Source organism: Eubalaena glacialis, chromosome 8 (assembly GCF_028564815.1).
Source record: "Eubalaena glacialis isolate mEubGla1 chromosome 8, mEubGla1.1.hap2.+ XY, whole genome shotgun sequence".
NCBI lineage: Eukaryota > Metazoa > Chordata > Mammalia > Artiodactyla > Balaenidae > Eubalaena > Eubalaena glacialis.
This window is the reverse complement of record NC_083723.1, coordinates 122,744,544-122,763,030: the sequence shown is the minus strand read 5'-3', so window position 1 is coordinate 122,763,030 and position 18,487 is coordinate 122,744,544. Positions and strand designations below refer to the sequence as shown.

The 18,487-nt window shown below is 51.6% G+C and overlaps 2 protein-coding genes across 2 annotated transcripts in view; both read right to left on the bottom strand.

The window, feature by feature from the left end:
- Positions 1-12,974, bottom strand: part of GIMAP8 (GTPase, IMAP family member 8) — a 34,352-nt gene extending 21,378 nt beyond the window's left edge. The window contains exons 1-2 of the mRNA XM_061198932.1: positions 12,762-12,974; positions 4,919-5,126 (exon numbers count right to left, since the gene is read on the bottom strand). The gene's annotated coding sequence lies outside the window, so the exon portion shown is untranslated. The remainder of the gene's footprint in view (positions 1-4,918; positions 5,127-12,761) is intronic.
- Positions 12,975-13,211: 237 nt separating this feature from the next.
- Positions 13,212-18,327, bottom strand: LOC133096984 (zinc finger and SCAN domain-containing protein 2). Its single transcript, XM_061198942.1, has 3 exons — positions 18,180-18,327; positions 15,562-16,449; positions 13,212-13,936 (listed from the first exon to the last, which is right to left on the bottom strand). Exon 2 carries the CDS (start codon positions 16,419-16,421, stop codon positions 15,810-15,812), a length of 612 nt encoding a protein of 203 aa, XP_061054925.1. The 5' UTR covers positions 16,422-16,449; positions 18,180-18,327; the 3' UTR covers positions 13,212-13,936; positions 15,562-15,809.
- Positions 18,328-18,487: the final 160 nt, after the last annotated feature.

Genomic DNA, 18,487 nt, shown 5'->3' with positions numbered 1-18,487 from the left:
CACTAATTATTAGAGAAATGCAAATCAAAACTACAATGAGGTACCACCTCACACCAGTTAGAATGGGCGTCATCAGAAAATCTACAAACAACAAATGCTGGAGAGGGTGTGGAGAAAAGGGAACCCTCTTGCACTGTTGGTGGGAATGTAAGTTGATACAGCCACTATGGAGAACAGTATGGAGGTTCCTTAAAAAACTAAAAATAAAATTACCATATAATCCAGCAATCCCACTACTGGGCACATACCCAGAGAAAACCATAATTCAAAAAGACACATGCCCCCCAGTGTTCATTGAAGCACTATTTTCAATAGCCAGGTCATGGAAGCAACCTAAATGCCCATCGACAGACGAATGGATAAAGAAGATGTGGTACATATATACAATGGAATATTACTCAGCCATAAAAAGGAACGAAATTGGGTCATTTGTTGAGACGTGGATGGATCTAGAGACTGTCATACAGAGTGAAGTAAGTCAGAAAGAGAAAAACAAATATCGTATATTAACGCATATATGTGGAACCTAGAAAAATGGTACAGATGAACCAGCTTGCAGGGCAGAAATTGAGACACAGATGTAGAGAACAAACGTATGGACACTAGAGGGGAAAGCGGCAGGGGGTGGTGGTGGGGGTGGGATGAATTGGGCGACTGGAATTGACATGTATACACTGATGTGTATGAAATTGATGACTAATAAGAACCTGCCGTATAAAAAAATAAAGAAAGAAAAGAAATAATATGCCTATTTATACATTTATTTATTTATTTATTTTTGGCTGCCTTAGGTCATCGCTGCTGCACGCGGGCTTTCTCTAGTTGCAGAGAGCAGGGGCTACTCTTCATTGTGGTGCGCGGGCTTGTTGCGGAGCATGGCCTCTAGGCGGGTGGGCTTCAGTAGTTGTGGCCCGCGTGCTCTAGAGCGCAGGCTCAGTAGTTGTGGCACACGGGCTTAGTTGCTCTGCGGCATGTGGGATCTTCCCGGACTAGGGCTCGAACCCGTGTCCCCTGCATTGGCAGGTGGATTCTTAACCACTGCGCCACCAGGGAAACCCAATATGGCTCTTTATACACACTTAACTTGAAGAAGAGATACCATTTTCTCATTCACATAAAGGTTAGTGGTCACCCCAGGTTGACCGGCTGTGGGATGTCAGGGGTCACAGCACTTTCTAGTGGCCTTTGTGCAGCTGGGGCTGTGAGAGACCGGGGTTTTCCGGGAAGACAAGCGCCTCAGCTTGGGGACACTGAGTCTGAGGCACTAGAGGCAGGGGAGGCAGAGAAAGCCAAAAGGTCATGACTGATTCCTGTTTCCCATGTTATTCACGCCAACCCTCCCACTGAAAACAACTAAAACAAAACAGGATAAAGATGGGTATGTATGTATAACTGAGTCACTTTGCTGTACAGCAGAAATTAACACAACATTGTAAATCAACTCTACCTGAATAAAATAAATTAAAACAACAACAATAGCAACAGCTGCAGCAGACAAAGGCGACCAGGCCGGGAAGACTGTTCGAGGCTCTGATAACAGGGGAGCGAGGCCAGAACTAAGACTGAACCCACAGCTGTAACACCAGGAAGGATGTTCCGGGCTGGGGCGAGCTGCTGGAAAAGTACTGGAGCCCATCAGAGTCAGGGTTGACCTCCCCCCCCACCCCGCCCCGGGGAGAAGGGAGGTGGGGCGCTATCTCCCTTGGTGGTTACATTTCAAAGGGATGGACCGCTCCCACATCCTTGAGGAAGATAGATCTGGGTTGTAAAACTGGCAGGAGGCTTTTAAAAAGAGTTACATCTCAAAGGGGCAGAGAAAGAGTTTGCAATTACAAGTTTTCTAAAGTAAATGCTCCAAGGAAAGGGAGGTCAAGAGTCAGGAGGAGGGCAGTCTGAGGCTGTCAGGTGGAGGAGAACATGAACGTGCTGGGTGAAACGTGGCGCCGATTCATCAACACCATGCCTGCGCCTGCACCGCTGAGGGCGCCGAGGGGAGACACACAAACCTACTGGCGGAAGTGACTTTACACTAGGATCACCATCCTCAACGGGCTCTGACGGGCATCATCCCTCTGTGTTGTAGTGCATTCACCTCCCCCGCCCCCCAGCCCCATAACTCTCCTACCTGCTCCTCTCCCATCTTTGAAAAAGAATATGCTCTCACCCCGCTTCCCCCTCCAGCTGCCATCTAATTTCTCTCCCCTTTCCAGCACATGATGCTGATGTAGGTGTCTAGACGCAGCATCGCCTTGGGAGGAGGCGTCTCTCGGGGCTGTCGTCCCCTCGCTGGGAGGGAGGCTGGATGGTGAATGCCAAGGGCTGCTGCTACATCCGCAGGTGCTATCACCACATCTGGCAGGACTTTTCTACCACCTTGGTATTCTCAGAAGGACATCTGCCCCTGCCATCCGGGCTGCTGGCTGGCAGGGAGGCCAGAGCAGGATTTTTAATGAGCAAGAGGAAGCCGACACGGGCGCACCAGGAACAAGTGGGGCCGAAACACAAGTGAGAAGCCAGGGACTTCCCTGGTGGTGCAGTGGTTAAGAATCCGCCTGCCCATGCAGGGGACACGGGTTCGAACCCTGGTCCGGGAAGATCCCACATGCCGTGGAGCAACTGAGCCCGTGCGCCACAACTACTGAAGCCCACGCACCTAGAGCCCGTGCTCCACAAGGGAAGCCACCACAATGAGAAGCCCGCGCACCGCAATGACTGCTCACCGCCCGTGCGCAGCAACAAAGACCCAATGCAGCCAAAAATAAATTAATTAATTTAAAAAAAAGAAACAGGTAAAAAGCCAGGAGCAAGAAGGGACCTCAGAGGCCGATTGCTTCTTGCATCTTAAACCCAGGTGCTCCTGCTTCATTGGCTGAGGGCCAGAGCCCGGCCTCAGACAGACCACAGCCCAGCCATGGCCCACCTTCCAGAGCATTTTATTTATTTTTTTAATATTTATTTATTTGGCTGCGTCGGGTCTTAGTGGTGGCACGCGGGATCTTCTTTGCGGCACGTGGGATCTTTCATTGCAGCACATGGGCTTCTCTCTAGTTGCAGCGTGCAGGCTGGAGAGCGAATGGGGCTCAGTAGTTGCAGCACATGGGATCTTCTCTGTGGCACACGGGATCTTTCATTGCAACACGTGGTCTTCTCTCTAGTTGCGGCATGCAGGCTCTAGAGCATGTGCACTCAATAGTTGCGGAGGGCGGGCTCTCTAGTTGTGGCATGCGGGCTCTCTAGTTGTGGCACGCGGGCTCTAGAGCACGCAGGCTTAGTTGCTCCGCGGCATGTGGGATCTTAGTTCCCTGACCAGGGATCAAACCCGCGTCCCCTGCATTGGAAGGTGGATTCTTAACAACTGGACTGCCAGGGCAGTCCTCCAGAGCATTTTAGATAAGTATGGATAGGTAATGAAGAACAATTCAACACTCCTAAGAACTTTTGAGATAAACAAAAACATCCCCAAAAGCCTAGCTTGCAGCCGGTGGCCTTGGGGTCCCCACAAGCCTCTCTCTTTGGTGCCCAGGACTGAGTCAGCATCTTCTAAGAAGCAGAGAATGAGGTTAACCGCATTATGTACTTGAGAGTCGTTAAGAGATTAGATCATAAATGTTATCACTACACACACAAAAAGGTGAGGGGCAGAGGTGTTAACTAACCTCATTGTAGTAAACATTTTGCAATATATACGGTTATGAAATCATCTCATCATACACCTTAAACTTACATATATAATATGTCAAGAATATCTCAATAAAGCTAGAAAAAATTAAAAATTAAAAAGTCACCCTTCTATTTAAAAAAAAATAAAAAATAAAGTTCACCGCAAAGGTGTGACACCCAGGTCCCCTGACTTCTGGTCACAATGTTTTCTGTCTTTCATTACATGCGTTCCAGAAGCCTAATGAATTATAAGAGAAGCCAGGCATCAGGCATCCAATCTTCCTGCAGCTTCTCCAGGGCCCCACAGAGCACCTGGAATTAGCTGTTCATCAGAAGATGTTGGCGACTCTCCTAAAAATAACCCACCAAGTAATCACAATCTGCATCAGTGAAAACAGGAAGCAGGTTTTATTATCTTGCTTTTAGAAAGGGGGAGCTTGCCTGGGGAGGTACAGAAAAACCTGCGGGGTCCCAGCTGGCAACAGTGGAGCAGGTGTCTGGCCACTTCCTGCAGCTCTGGGCTTTCTCCAGAAGTGACCCCTTGGTCGCCAACTGAGGGCATCACTCCTAGCATCTTCCCCGCAACCTCCAGTCCCGCCCTGCCTGGAGCAGCCTTCCAGGCACACTTGGTCTGACTTTGCCCTTCTCTCCTCCAACTGCCCAGGGCCCAGAGACCCACTGGGCTGGGCCTGTTGCAAGAGTCTAGCTTGGATGGACCCTCCTTTGGGTTGGTTCAGGCGTTTCCCCTGGGAGCGCAGCACTAGGCTCTCTGCACACCCACCTCCTGCATCCTCTCTCCATCTCCACACCCACCTGCATCTTCTCTCCATCTCCACACCCACCTGCATCTTCTCTCCATCTCCACACCCACCCTCCTGCATCCTCTCTCCATCTCTACACCCACCTCCTGCATCCTCTCTCCATCTCCACACCCACCTGCATCTTCTCTCCATCTCCACACCCACCCTCCTGCATCCTCTCTCCATCTCCACACCCACATGCATCTTCTCTCCCTCTCCACACCCACCCTCCTGTATCCTCTCTCCATCTCCACACCCACATACATCTTCTCTCCATCTCCACACCCACCCTCCTGCATCCTCTCTCCATCTCCACACCCACCCTCCTGCATCCTCTCTCCATCTCCAGGCCTACATTCTTTGCATCCTCTCTCGGTCTCCTCCACACCAGCCCTGTACATGGTTTTACTTTTGTGCAATGAACTTACAGCACTTCCCTCAAACATCTTGTACATTACCTTCAACCAAGATATACCTGTTACAGGTGAGGCCTGAGACCCCAACAGATTGGGGTCTTTCCAGCCCAATTGGACCTCCTCAGCTCCCCTGTTTCTGGATGGCACAGTGCCCACCGCAGCTCACGGGCTTCCTCAGATCTCATCTGGCCCCAGGACGATTCCAGCCAGAAAGGAGGGATCCGGGCCTCACCAGGTGGGACTGCAGTATCTGGAAGGGGAAGAAGAGGTGCGGGGGGCATTTCAGACTCAGCACCCCACCCAATGGGGGGGACTAACAGCTGGAAGGTGGCACCAGTAGAAGGGTTTCAGGCACTAAGTCCAACCCAAGGAAAATTTGCCTCCATTCTATTCACTGTGGAAGTGAAGAAACGTCTGGAGCCCCAACTTCCATTTCTAAAACCCCTCAAATTAGAGAAACAGAAATTGCTCATTTTATTCTTCCAGCCTCGAGTGAAAGTTCTGGAGGGTTTATTGGGGCCCTTTTAGAAGTCCTGGAAATCTCAACCCACTGACAATTCCATTTCCATACCCCTACCCAGGTTCAGAACCCTGGGGCTAGCCATGCCCCTCCGGGCCCGAGGGTCCCCCTGACTTTCCCCATCATGCACCTCCTCCACCTGCTGGGTGGGAAGCAGGTGGCCAGGAGGGGGTGGTGCCTGTGCTCAGCTGGGACAAGGATTGAGGGGTGCAGCCTGGAAACGGACATCGAAGGAAGTGCTTTGGAAAGAGGGGGACGCATCATACTGAGTGAAGTGAGCCAGACAGAGAAAGACAACTATCATATGATAGCGCTTACACGTGGAATCTAAAAGGATGCAAATGAACTTATTTACAAAATAGAAATAGACCCACAGACATAGTAAACCAACTTACGGTTACCAAAGGGGAAGGAGGGAGGGATATTTTAGGAGGATGGGATTAACATATACACACTACTATATATTAAATAGATAACCAATGAGGACCTACTGTCTAGCACAGGGAACTATACTTAATATTTTGTAATAACCTATAAGGGAAAAGAATCTGAAAAAGAATAGATATATGTGTGTATATATATATATATGTGAATCACTGTGCTGTACACCTGAAACTAACATGGCATTGTAAATCAACTGTATTTCAATTTTTTTTAAGTTAGCAATAAACAACAAAAAAGAAAGAAAGAGCGCGACGCTCCCCAACAGGCACTCGTGCCTTACTTCGGGCAACCTTTGGGGTGCAGAGAACCAGACAATTCCTGTTAGGAGCCAGTTTCCCCAAGATCACAGCTAGAAGTGGCAGAGCTGGAATTCTAACCCAGTTTTAACACCAAGACCCATGCTCTTCCTACCACAGCCATTTCTGTCTAGTGGCCACTGAAAAGTCAGCGGAAGCCTCTTCAATCCAAATACCTGCTTCTATCAGTCCCATGGCATCACCCTCCCCCCGCACCTTGTCCAGAAAGAAGACCCAGAGCGTGGAGCCCAGAACCTGTCTCTACTGGAAGTTGACATTAATGCTGCATTTCCTGATGTGATCCCTAGTCATTTCTAGTGTTCCTCAGAAGTTTTCTAAATTAGGGCAAATACGGAAATTACTTCCAAAAATTCACTCACAGTATTCTGTTACAGCTGGGCATCAACCTCTGAAGTACTGGCAGGGGGCTCAGGGTCCCCCACCTGCCCTCTTAGTATTCCAGAGGCACCGCGCTGCCCTCCCGGATCATAGTCACTCTAAAGAACTGGGATTCTCTCAAAAATTATTTATGTCATTTTTCCTTTTAAAAACATTTCGTTCAAAAACAACAACAAAGACCCTCAAAGCATTCCAACGTAGAATTGCCATTCTAGAGGTCAAAAGTCGGTTCATACTCAACTATCTGACGGACAGCAAAGAGGTCTTTGCTGCAATTTTATTTCCTCAGTAGCATTTGGAAAACTTTTCAGATTTTCCAGTTAATCTATCTGTAAGTCAATCCGACCACAAAATGATTTGGCTCAATTATCTAATTAGATCATCTTTCCCCATCTTGAAAGGACTAGTACATTGACATTACCCCCTATGTAAATTAAGCAGGGCATCTTCTTAGCCCCTCCCCATTCTCAGCCATCCTGATCTCTTGGACAAAAGGAAAGGGCTCAAAACCAACACTCCCAGTCAGCCCCAAACACCTCCTCTGCCCCAAAACATCCAGAGCACTTCAGTTTTTTCAGGAGTATTAAGAAGGGAACTTTCGGGCTTCCCTGGTGGCGCAGTGGTTGAGAATCTGCCTGCCAACGAAGGGGACACGGGTTCGAGCCCTGGTCTGGGAAGATCCCACATGCCGTGGAGCAACTAGGCCCGTGAGCCACAATTACTGAGCCTGCGCGTCTGGAGCCTGTGCTCCGCAACAAGAGAGGCCACAATAGTGAGAGGCCCGCGCACCGCGATGAAGAGTGGCCCCCACTTGCTGCAACTAGAGAAAGCCCTCGCACAGAAACGAAGACCCAACACAGCCAAAAATAAATAATAAATAAATAAACGAAAAGTTAAAAAAAAAAAAAAAAAAAGAAGGGAACTTTCAAAAGGCCAGAAGGATTAGGCACAAACATACCTCAACTTGTTATTACGGCAGTTTTCCAACACACGACAATGGTAGACAGAAGGCTGTAATGAGCCCCGGTGCCCTCTCGCCCAGCTTCAAATCATCAACACACAGTCAACACTGTTTCATCTCTAACTGCACCTTCTCACACCCATGCCCCAGACGATTCTGAAGCAAATCCCAGAGAGCATTTCATTCCCTATGTATCTCTGAAAGCTAAAGATCCTTTTATTATGTAAGCACAATAACCTAATTGTAACTGAGAAAAAATTAACAATTCCATATTATCGAGTATCCAATAAGTGTTCAAATTTCCTCAGTAACATCTACATTTTATCAATATTTTTCATTGAAGTATAGTTGATTTACAATGTTGTGTTCATTTCTACTGTACAGCAACATGATTCGGCTATACATATACACATTCTTTTTTTATATACTCTTTTCCATTATGATTTATCACAGGATATTAAATTTAGTTCCCTGTGCTCTACAGTAGGACCTTGTTGTTTATCCATTCTATATATAAAAGCTTACATCTGCTAACCCCGACCTCCCACTCCATCCCTCCCCCAAGCCCCTGCCCCTTGGCAACCACCAGTCTGTTCTCTATGTCTGTGATTCTGTTTCTGTTTCATAGATAGGTTCATTTGTATCATATTTTAGATTCCGCATGTAAGTGTAACATCTACATTTTAAAGATTTGCTTACAGATGAAAACAGCCCACAACTTTTCAGCTAGTGGTTGTTTTTCCCACTCTTATTACGTGCTTCCTTCTCTCGCATCCTGTGGTCGACTCAGCCAGCCGATGGAGTTGGCGTATCAACCCCTTTGGGGTCTACTCCCCTTTTAAAAGTCCCTCTAATACTTTCATGAGCAAACTTTCATTGCCGGCTTTTTGGCTCATTCTGTTTGGAAAGTTACTCTGTTTTCTTCTTCTCCCTTCTGGAAACTCAGAAAAGAAACGTGTCGAATTTCATTACCTCCAATTTTCTCTTCTCCCCTGTATTAGCCATCAACCTTCACTTCATCTCTAAGGGGACAGTTAACTTTACAACTCCGCTTTTATTTTTCTTTTTACTCACTTCCATAGGGCACTCTGAAAAGCTTCATGGTTCTATTTATTCATTCAGCAAGTATTTACTGACTGCCTACATGGTCCCTGACTTGTGCATTATAATAAAAACGTGGCCAGGCTGGCCTTAGAGAACACAAGTTCAATTCACTCAACATCAGTTCTCCAAATGTGCGCTAGAGGGCGCCACTCTCCCATTGGCATCTGTTAGAAAAGTCTGGCGTGACTAACTCACTATGCAGCCCATGTAAGCTCTCTATACCTCACCACATAGTCAACCAAATAAAGAATCTCACACAACTTTCCCCTTAAAAACGAAATAAATTCCATTTATTGGATGCACAGACAAAAAGAGAGAGAAATTACATAATTCCCCCAAATAGGTCCATTTTTCCATTAGACATCATAGACAGAAAGCCTAGGGCTTATAGGTTTTACAAAATTATAAAAATGTTGCAGACTATTTTTTCATTGCAAAATACCAAAAGAAAACTGAAAAGTTGAAATCAATAAATGTCTACAGAGAGCAACATATCAACTTTGCTGTTACATGTAGTCTCAAAAGCATTTCATTTGAAATTATTAATAAGTTTAATTTGCTATATTATAAAATTTCCTGAATATGCCCCAGTAATGGCCAAAAAACCCGTGTCAGTTAACACAACAAATATTTATATAGCACCTGACGTGTGCCAGGCATTGTACTGTCCTTGGTGCTTACATCTGAAGGGGGAGATAATGAACAAGCAAACAGATAAATAAACAAGGTCATGTTTGTGATAAATGCAAGAGAGAAAATAGAGCTGGTTGATGTGAAAAAGAATAGATGGGGAGTTATTGACCTAGAGTGTTTAGAAAAGGCCTCCATGAGATGACAGCTATACTCATACCTCAGTGACAAGAGAGCCCTGGGAATATCTGGGAGCAGAATATTCCAGAATATTCCAGGAAGAGGGATCAAAGGCAAAGGCCTAGTGGGAGGGAGACGCAAAAGGGAGGAGATATGTGGATATATGTATATGTATAGCTGATTCACTTTGTTATAAAGCAGAAACTAACACACCAGTGTAAAGCAATTATACGCCAATAAAGATGTCAAAAAAAAAAAAAAAAAGGGCAAAGGCCTACCCATGAAAGTGTGATAAAGAAGAGTAGGAAGACCACAACAAACAAGTGCTGGAGAGGGTGTGGAGAAAAGGGAACCCTCCAGCACTGCTGGTGGGGAGGTAAATTGGTGCAGCCACTATGGAAAACAGTATGGAGGATCCTCAAAAAATAAAAATAGGGTTACCATATGACCCAGTAATCCCAGTCCTGGGTATATATCTGAAGAAAATGAAAACATTAATTCAAAAAGATACATGCACCCCAATGTTCATAGCAGCACGATTTACAATGGCCAAGATATGGAAGCAACCTAAGTGTCCATCAACAGATGAATGGATAAAGAAGAAGTGATGTATATATACAATGGAATACTACTCAGCCATATAAAAGACTCAAGTTTTGCCATTTGCAGCAACATGGATGGACCTGGAGAGTATTATGCTCAGTGAAATAAGTCAGACAGAGAAAGAAATATACTGTATGTTATCACTTATACATGGAATCTAAAAAATAAAACACATGAATGATATAACCAAACAGAAACAGACTCACAGATATAGAGAAATAGTAGTTACCAGTGGGAAGAGGGAAGTGGGGAGAGGCAAGATAGGGGTAGGGGGACAAGAAGTACAAACTACAAGAGGTATAAAATAAATAAGCTACAAGGATACATTGTACAGCACAGGGAATATAGCCGATATTTTATTATAATAACTTAAAGTATAATTTATAAAAATTTGAATCCTTATGCTGTACATCTGAAACCAATATGATGTTGTAAATCAACTATACTTAAAAAAAAATTTTTTTTTATTAAAAAAAACAAAGCAGCAGAGGAGGAAGGTATAGTGTAATGGGAAGGGGGGAGGATTGCACAGAACAGACAACAGAGGTAACCATAGAAAGAAGCTCTGTTTGGGCTTCCCTGGTGGCGCAGTGGTTAAGAATCCGCCTGCCAATGCAGGCGCACAGGTTCGAGCCCTGGTCCGGGAAGATCCCACGTGCCGCGGAGCAACTAGGCCCGTGAGCCACAACTACTGAGCCTGCGCGTCTGGAGCCTGTGCTCCGCAACAAGAGAGGCCGCGATAGTGAGAGGCCCGCGCACCGCGATGAAGAGTGGCCCCCGCTTGCCGCAACTAGAGAGAAAAGCCCTCACACAGAAATGAAGACCCAACACAGCCAAAAATAAATAAAGAAATAAAAAGAGCAAGGCACAGAAGGAAGGTTCTGGAGTGAGCCTTGGCCATGACCAGGCCCAGCCCCTCACCAGGAACAGGAGGAAAATCGCTCATCCAAGTCTCGGCAACACGGCGGCAGGCCTGGCGTAACTCCGCTCTCCAGACCCTCTGCTGCAGAAGACCCCTGGCTGTGAAGTGAAGTGTCAGCGGCCAGGCCCACCTGCGGCAGGAGACAGTGGCCGGACAATGACGGCAGCCCCTGCCCCTCCGTGGGGCTTTGCAGCGCGCACAGTGTATACATACACTCATCCGATTCTCACAACCCACGAGGCAGGAGGAGCAGATAAGAAGACCAGAGCCAGGAGAGAGATGCGACCAGCCAGGGCCTCTGGGTGGGGATGGGCCAGCCCTGGAGTGGCCCAGCGCTCAGGTGCTGAGGGAACCACCTCGAAGGTTCTCAGCAGGTCTGCCTCGCTGTGCCTTGAGCAAGCTGCCGGGGGGCTACCCCAAGGGGCCCCGGTATCCACTACTCACACCCAAGTAGTGGTCGTTATCCATATGGGGGAGCCCGAGCTGACTCACTGCTGTGGCTTTTGAGCTACGTGACCTTGAACGTAACTCCTCAAGAAAAGATGGAGGCGGAGCTGGAGGCCACCTCCCTGCTCCCAGCAGAGCCCCAAATGACCACGCCTCACTCGAGCTGATGTTGCGAGAACGCTGATTCCCCTTGGTCAGCTCCAGCAAGCGTCAGCGACCTATAGAGACGTCCAGCCTGGACATCCATTGACACACACTCCTGCGGAGTCGATGGGGGGGGTCTCTCCCGTCCCACTGCCCCAAGGAGGGGAGAACCCAAGGCCTCCTGCGGCTGTTATTGCCCAGGAAAGCCAGCCCACAGCCACTAAGATACACTTACCAGAGGACTCACGTCCCTCTCCCCGTCACACCTCCCATCACCTCCCACCCCACAGCCTCCAGCACTGGACCCACCAGCCAGTCGGCAACTACTTCCTGAGTGTTATGAGCCCAGCCCTGTGCTAGACCCTGCTGGGGTTCAAGACGGAATGACACAGCCCTTGCCTTCAGGGAGCTCCCAGTCTCAGTGGAGGTTTCACAAGCACACGCGCGCGCGGGCACACACACACACACACACACACGGGAAACGGGAGTACCGTAAGTCCCATACATACGAACGGGTTCTGTTCCAAGAGCATGTTCGTAAGTCCAATTTGTTCGTAAGTCCAGCAAAGTTAGCTCAGGTACCAACTAACACAATTGGAGGGCAGGCTGCAACTTCACTCACGCCTGACACTGATGGAATGCACGCTCACATCTTTGAAAGTTCGCAATTTGAAGGTTCACATGTAGGGGACTTACTGCATAAGACTCCACACGAATTTCAGGCGTGTGATAGTGTGTTAACACAAGGACTGTTCAGAGGAGGGCGGAATGTGGGCTTGGTGGTTGGGAAGGCAGCCGGGTGGAGAAGAGGGCTTAGCCGGGGGGAGGCGGAGGGGCACAGGCCAGATCAACAGCAGGGGAAACAGAGGCAGGACCGAGGAGGGAGATGAGAGGAGAAGGGGCAGCTGTGAGGGTCCCCCGGGTTGGGCCAAGGATCAGAGAGAAGGAAGTTCCAGAAGCACAGGGCCTCATTTCTCTGACCTCCCCCAGAGCGGCCTGTTATCCCTGAGCCAGGCATATGGCAGACGGTAAGAACCTACATGCAAACTGCACTGGAGACAGGAACCCATGGGGGCCTCCTGGCAACCCTGACCAAACCTCAGCTCAGCCCTGGGACCTCTCACCTCAACGCAACTCCCCCACGCCCCCCAGCACTCACGCCCCTGGGATTTGACCTACATTTCATGACTAAAGGCCTCTCCCCACCTCCAAGGCTTTCACTAACTATAACCTACCTCATGAAGTCTGGTTGTCATCAAAACCCAGCCCGGCCCTAGTCGGTCCCACCTTTTCTGATGGGTGGGCCAGTCTGGGGAGGCTGGGGAGCTCCAGGCCAACCTGCTCAGGTGTGAAGCCCGGAGGAGCCCTCGCCCTGCTGCTGGCCCGGCACCACCCTCCTCTTGTTCCGCTGTGAAGTCCGGACACACAGAAGCTTGTCTGCCAGCCTCTCTCCTTGCCCGGAGCCAGCGGGCCCCCGCAGGGAGGCTCCACTTCCTCCCCAGCCTTCCCCCAATCCTGCCGAGCCGGCAGCCAGGTACAGCCAGAGCAAGCAACCGCAAACCAGAGAAGACCAGCCCAGCCCAGCGAGCTTCCAGCAACATCTGCGGAAGGGAAGTGAGGCTCCAGAAACCTGATGCGCTGCTTGTTAGGTCTGGGAGAAGAGAGTGACTAAAAGAGGCCCCTCCTCAGAATTCTTTATTCCTGAACAAGGGAAGGAAGGGCAGAGGTTGGGGAGGGCAGGGGATGAAATGCTACTCGAATGTAGGCCCTGACCCGGGGCTCTGTGTCAGGTAAGGAAGGAGTGGCGGGTTAGTCCCGGGGCCAAGGATCTCGGCCTGGAGTCCAGGAGCTCCTGGGATTGCTTGTAGATTCTTGCACCTACGTGACTATGTGTGTCTTCCTGGGGAGAAGGTTCATAACCTTTGCCATCTTGTCAGAGGGCTTCACGACCCCAAAAGTGTTAAGAACGTTGCTCTGAAAGGAGAGCGAAGCCTGCAGGTATGTGCACACCTGGGGGAAGGTCTTGCCTCTGGAGCCGAGTCTGCTACCAACTTGCTGTGTTCTCCTAGGCAATTCACCTGCCGTCTCTGGTGGGCCGGGCGGGAGCACAGAAGCAGGCTCCCCACACAGGCACCGGCCCTGCTGCCACGGGAGAGTGGAGGCTTACAGCCAGGCAGCCAGCACGAGCTCTTCTTCGGCTGTGACTCCCAGCAGGTCCGGGGAGTTTTTCCACCAGGGCGCAGAACCTGCCTCCAATTCCAGGCTCCATCGGTCCCTCTGCTGTCACCTCCCGAGGTAGGTCTTCTTAGGGGACGTGTCCTCATGCCGGGGCACAGGCCCAGGGCCCCATTCCTAGTCACTGTGTCAGCTGTGCCTTGCACACAGCCCAGAGGTCCTGTACACTCCACATCTGTTCACAAAGACAAAGAGACCAGGGTCAGGTCTGGGGTGGGACGTGGCCCTGCCCAGCCCCCGTCAGCCATCTCTCCAGGGCTAGGAGGGAGCAGTCATGGACCCCCTGCACCCATCCAGGGCTTTGAGTCCTCTTAGCCCCTACCAAGCACCCAAGGATTACTAATCCCATTTACCAATGAGACAACGTGGGTTCAGGGCACTTGGTGACTGGTTCCAGATGTCCTGGGTCCCGATTTAATCTGTTAATCTCCACCACTAAGTACTAGTCCACAGTGCAACAGCCACCTAGGGGCGGCAGGCAGAGGACAACTGATCGCTGAGAAGCCCCGTGGCTCTAAGGAAGGGCAGAGGGCAGGGATGGGTCTCCAGCACTGAGCACGGGACTGGGCGTGGAACAAGGGCTCTATGAGAGCAGGTCCTCTGCCAGCCCCCAGCTTCCTTCCTCCCAACCCACTACCCAGGATGCCATGTCCCCTTCAGACACCCACAGCCCCTAGCGATGCCGCTGCCCAGGCTCACATTCCCACATCCCCAAAGCCCCATTTTCCCACCTGTAAGAGCCTCTCTTAACAATGACACAGTAGAAATGAAGGGTCTTGGGGTCCAGAACCCAAAATGAGGTCCAGGCTTCCACCGCTGCACTGCTAGCTCTTACGTGTGATTTAGGGCCAGCTTGGGTGAGCCTCAGTGTCCTTGTCTGCCAAATGGCTGAGAAGCCCATGCCTCCGAGCATCAACTTGGAATCTGAGGCCCGGGGGACAGGTTCTGGCTCTCCCCTTTCTCACTGCATGACCTTGAGCCAAGCCTCTTGGGGGGCCTCACTTTCTTTTACCCGGATGACCCCAGGACCCTCGAGGCTCCCGCCCGTCCCACTTCCATCTCTCCTCAGTGCTTCCAGTTGTCCCTGAACTGCACTTGAGATCACTGGGCTCTTCCCATTAAACATCTCAGTGTCCCCTCTCCCTGCCACAAAGTCCTTTGTAGAGCAAATGTGAGCCTCCAAGGTAGGACCCCTGCCTTGGAAACCTTCCACACCCTTGCTCTCCCTATTCGTCCCCAGGACCCAGTTCAAACCATCAAACTGCCTTGGGCGACACCAATCACCTCGCCTCCCAGAGCACTTTGCAGTCTGTCCCCACGAGAGCCGACAGCCGGCATCACCCTGTATGAGCAAGCACCCCAGGGGACAGGGCCTGCGGCGGTGCTCCTCCCAAGAGCCCTGCGCAGCACACTGCTTGGCACACTGGGGCGCTCAGTTAATGACGTCAGCCTCTCTTGTCTGCTAACAGCAATTACAATCCTCACAATATCCCAGGGAGGAGGACCCCTCATCGTTAGCCCCAACTCACAGATAAGCAAACTGGGTCATGAAGTGAAATGACTTCTCAAGGGTACCAAATAGTAAGTGCTGGTGCCAGGAGACCCTAGGAGCTGGGGGTGGGCCTGAGGACTGTGGAGAGTACCCTCTCCAGGTCGCTTTCAATTCTGACATTCAGGGAACGAAGATCTAGTAAGAAGCTAGTCGTAGACCTAGGAGCTCAGTACGCCCCACCTCCCTCACCTGTCCCCACCTGACCCCGAACAAGCCTGAGACGGGCTCTGGCCAGCGCCGGGTCTCACCTGCTCTAAGCCAGGTGGGCCTGCGGAGGAAAACCAACGCAGGGGCCCAAAGCAGCCGTGTGCAGCCAGCCAGAGGGTCCTGGGGAAGGAGCGGAAGGAGGTGGCCCACTCTTTTGAGACCCCAAGCCAGCCCTCCCAGTCTCCCGGGATCCCAGCCAGAGAGGGCGCCGAAGCCCAGCGCCATCTCCAGAGGTCACGGATGCGGCTCTGGGGCAGAAAACAGCCGGAGGAAGCAGGTCCAGCGCGCATCAGAGCACGCGGCCTAAATGGGCCGCCTGGCCCTCGGGCCCGTGGCCGTGGCTGCGCTGGTGGGTCTTGAGCGAGCCTTCGCGCGCGAAGCTCTTGCCACAGCGGGCGCAGAAGTAGGGCCTCCGCTCCCCGAAGACGCCGGGGCGGCGCGGGTGCGGCGCGGGCATGCGCGCGTGGGTGCGCTGGTGGTTGAGCAGGAAGCGCGGCTCGCGGAAGCAGCGGCCGCACTGCGCGCACTGGTGCGGCTTCTCGCCGCTGTGGATACGCTGGTGCGTGAGCAGGTTCTGCTTGAGGCTGAAGCAGCGCCCGCACTCGGGGCAGGGGAAGGGCCGCTCGCCCGTGTGGGTGCGCTGATGCACCTCGAGGTTGTGCTTGACGCTGAAGGCCTTGCCGCACTCGGGGCACACGAAGGCGGCCGCGCGGCCCACTCCGGCATGCGCCTTCTGGTGCCGCACCAGGCTGGGCTGCTGCGAGAAGGTCTGGCCGCACAGTGGGCAGCGGTGCGGCTGCTCCTCTGCAGGGTGGTGGATGACCAGGCCTCGATCGTCCCCCAGGCCCTCCTCCCCGTCCCCTGCAGGGGACCTGTCCCCGGAGGACGCCAGTTCGGTCATGGGCACTTCGGGCTGCAATCACCGGCCCCTGGGGAGGCGGAAGCAGAGAGAGTAGTCAGGGGGCACCTGAGGATCACCCAGGCCCCAGCCTCAGGGAGGACACTCCCCTGGGCTCCCACGGCTTCCAGAACCCGCCACTCTCCAGTCCTGTTCGAGCCTGTGTCCCCCTGCTGGAATGCCCTTCTTTCTCCTCTACCCGTAATCACATCCTACCCCTCCTTCAGGCCTTTCTAAAATGACACTTCCTGCTAGAATCCTTCCTTGACGTCTCCAGCCCCTCCTGAGCCACGTGACCCAACCCTATGACCCTCACTCATCACACAGCATGCTGGTCTGTCAGGCCACCTCTGTCTCCCTGCCCTGTGAGCACCTTGAGGACAGAGCCGCTTCCTTTTATGCCCCACATCAAACACTGTGCCTGCCACATAAGGCATTGAATAAACGCTGATGAGTAATATTCAGGGACTCCTAGTGTTGTAAGTTATACTGAACCTGGATGCGTCTTATCTCTCCAACCAGATTCTCAAGAAGCGGGGTAGGGAGGTGCATCCCCAATCTGGAGGGAAGGGTGGGTCAACAGTGGTTTAAAGATATTTTTGCAAAGCTTCAAAAAAGAAACAAAAGCCCTGTAAACTTGAAAGTAACCTCAGTTAAACATTAAGGCAGCAGCTCTTTGTTTATCGAAATGAGGCATGCCTGTAAAAGGTTTGCAAGTCACTGAACCACAGTGTGAGCTCCCAGAGGGCGGGTCTCAGCTTGATTCCTCTTGGCATCTGGCATCGCCCCAGCAAAGCCTGGCCCAAGGCTGAGGAACACTCAAAGCTCAACAAACACCCCCAAGTTCAGTTCCATCCCGTTCACACTGGTTCTCCTAAGGATCCTCTTTCCCAGGGCACTGTGTTCCTCTTAAATTGTTTCCCACTGTCCTCACAACAGCCCTGAGGAAGGGGCAGGCTTATTGAACCCCATTTTATAGATGGGGAAACTGAGGCTCAGTGAGGCCCACTTACTTGCCCAGGGTCGCACAACAAGGTGAACCAGGACTAGGCCTTAAGTTTCCTCACTGTCAAAAGCTCTTTTCAACATAGTAGCTGCTCACCAGCTAAGTTCCCCTCAAAACACACACACACACACACACACACACACACACACACACACACAAGACCACCACCCTCCTGGCCACCATCACAGAGCCATCAATACCCAAAGGACCACTGCTTCTGGGGCACTGTCTGCGGCCACCACCCTCGTGCCTCCCCAAAACCCTAGGCTCCTGCTCCCGCAGAGCCCTGAGGCCGGCTCGGAGGGAATGAGCTGGCCACTCCCCTGCATTCCCCCACCCCCAACTGGGAAGCTTGCTGGCCCTTCCCCTGGTCCTCCATGCAGACCTTCTCCACACTTCCAGATCTCTCTGCTAACCACAACCTCAGTGGACCTATCGGCAGAGTGGGGTCCCAGAGGCACACCCTCTGTCTCCCCCTATCCCCAGGCTGGGGTGGAACAGCACTCACCCAGGGGAAGGGGACAAATTCTACTTGCAATAGACCCCACCCACAAGTCTTTCCCCAGGCAGCTGCATGGACGTTTGCAAAGACAGATCATCACCGTCCCCTTGGCCAATCTCAGGCCGGCCTTGTCTCTGGGCAGCCTCCCCACTCTCCCAGCTATACCCCTGACCAAGGGCCCCGCCCGCCGAGAGGGTCCAAGGCCATGGCCCCCCTGTCTCCCCCAGGTTCCTCCATCCCATCCCACACTCACAGACCAGGTTGCGCCCCAGTTCCTCCGGCCTCCAGCAGTGGCTCTTTCCTCGACTCTGCGCTGCCCAAGGCAAATACGGTAACTCTCCGCAGCGCCTCCCGCGCCTCTTCTCCCTCACCCTCATAAAGACGGCCAGCCTCCCGCACCGCTGTTCTTTTCAAATAGCGGCATTAATCAAAAGAGCTGACCCCACCCACCCGACCCCCCCCCCCCCGCCCCCCGCGCACAGCCTTGCCAATTCCTGGGGCCGGAGCGATCCTGGAGAAATATGGTAAACTCTACGTCGCAACCCCACCCCCACTAAAATA

Bases quoted from the DNA above. Each gene is read 5' to 3' on its own strand.
- LOC133096984 (XM_061198942.1), bottom strand. From the start codon at position 16,421: ATGACCGAACTGGCGTCCTCCGGGGACAGGTCCCCTGCAGGGGACGGG.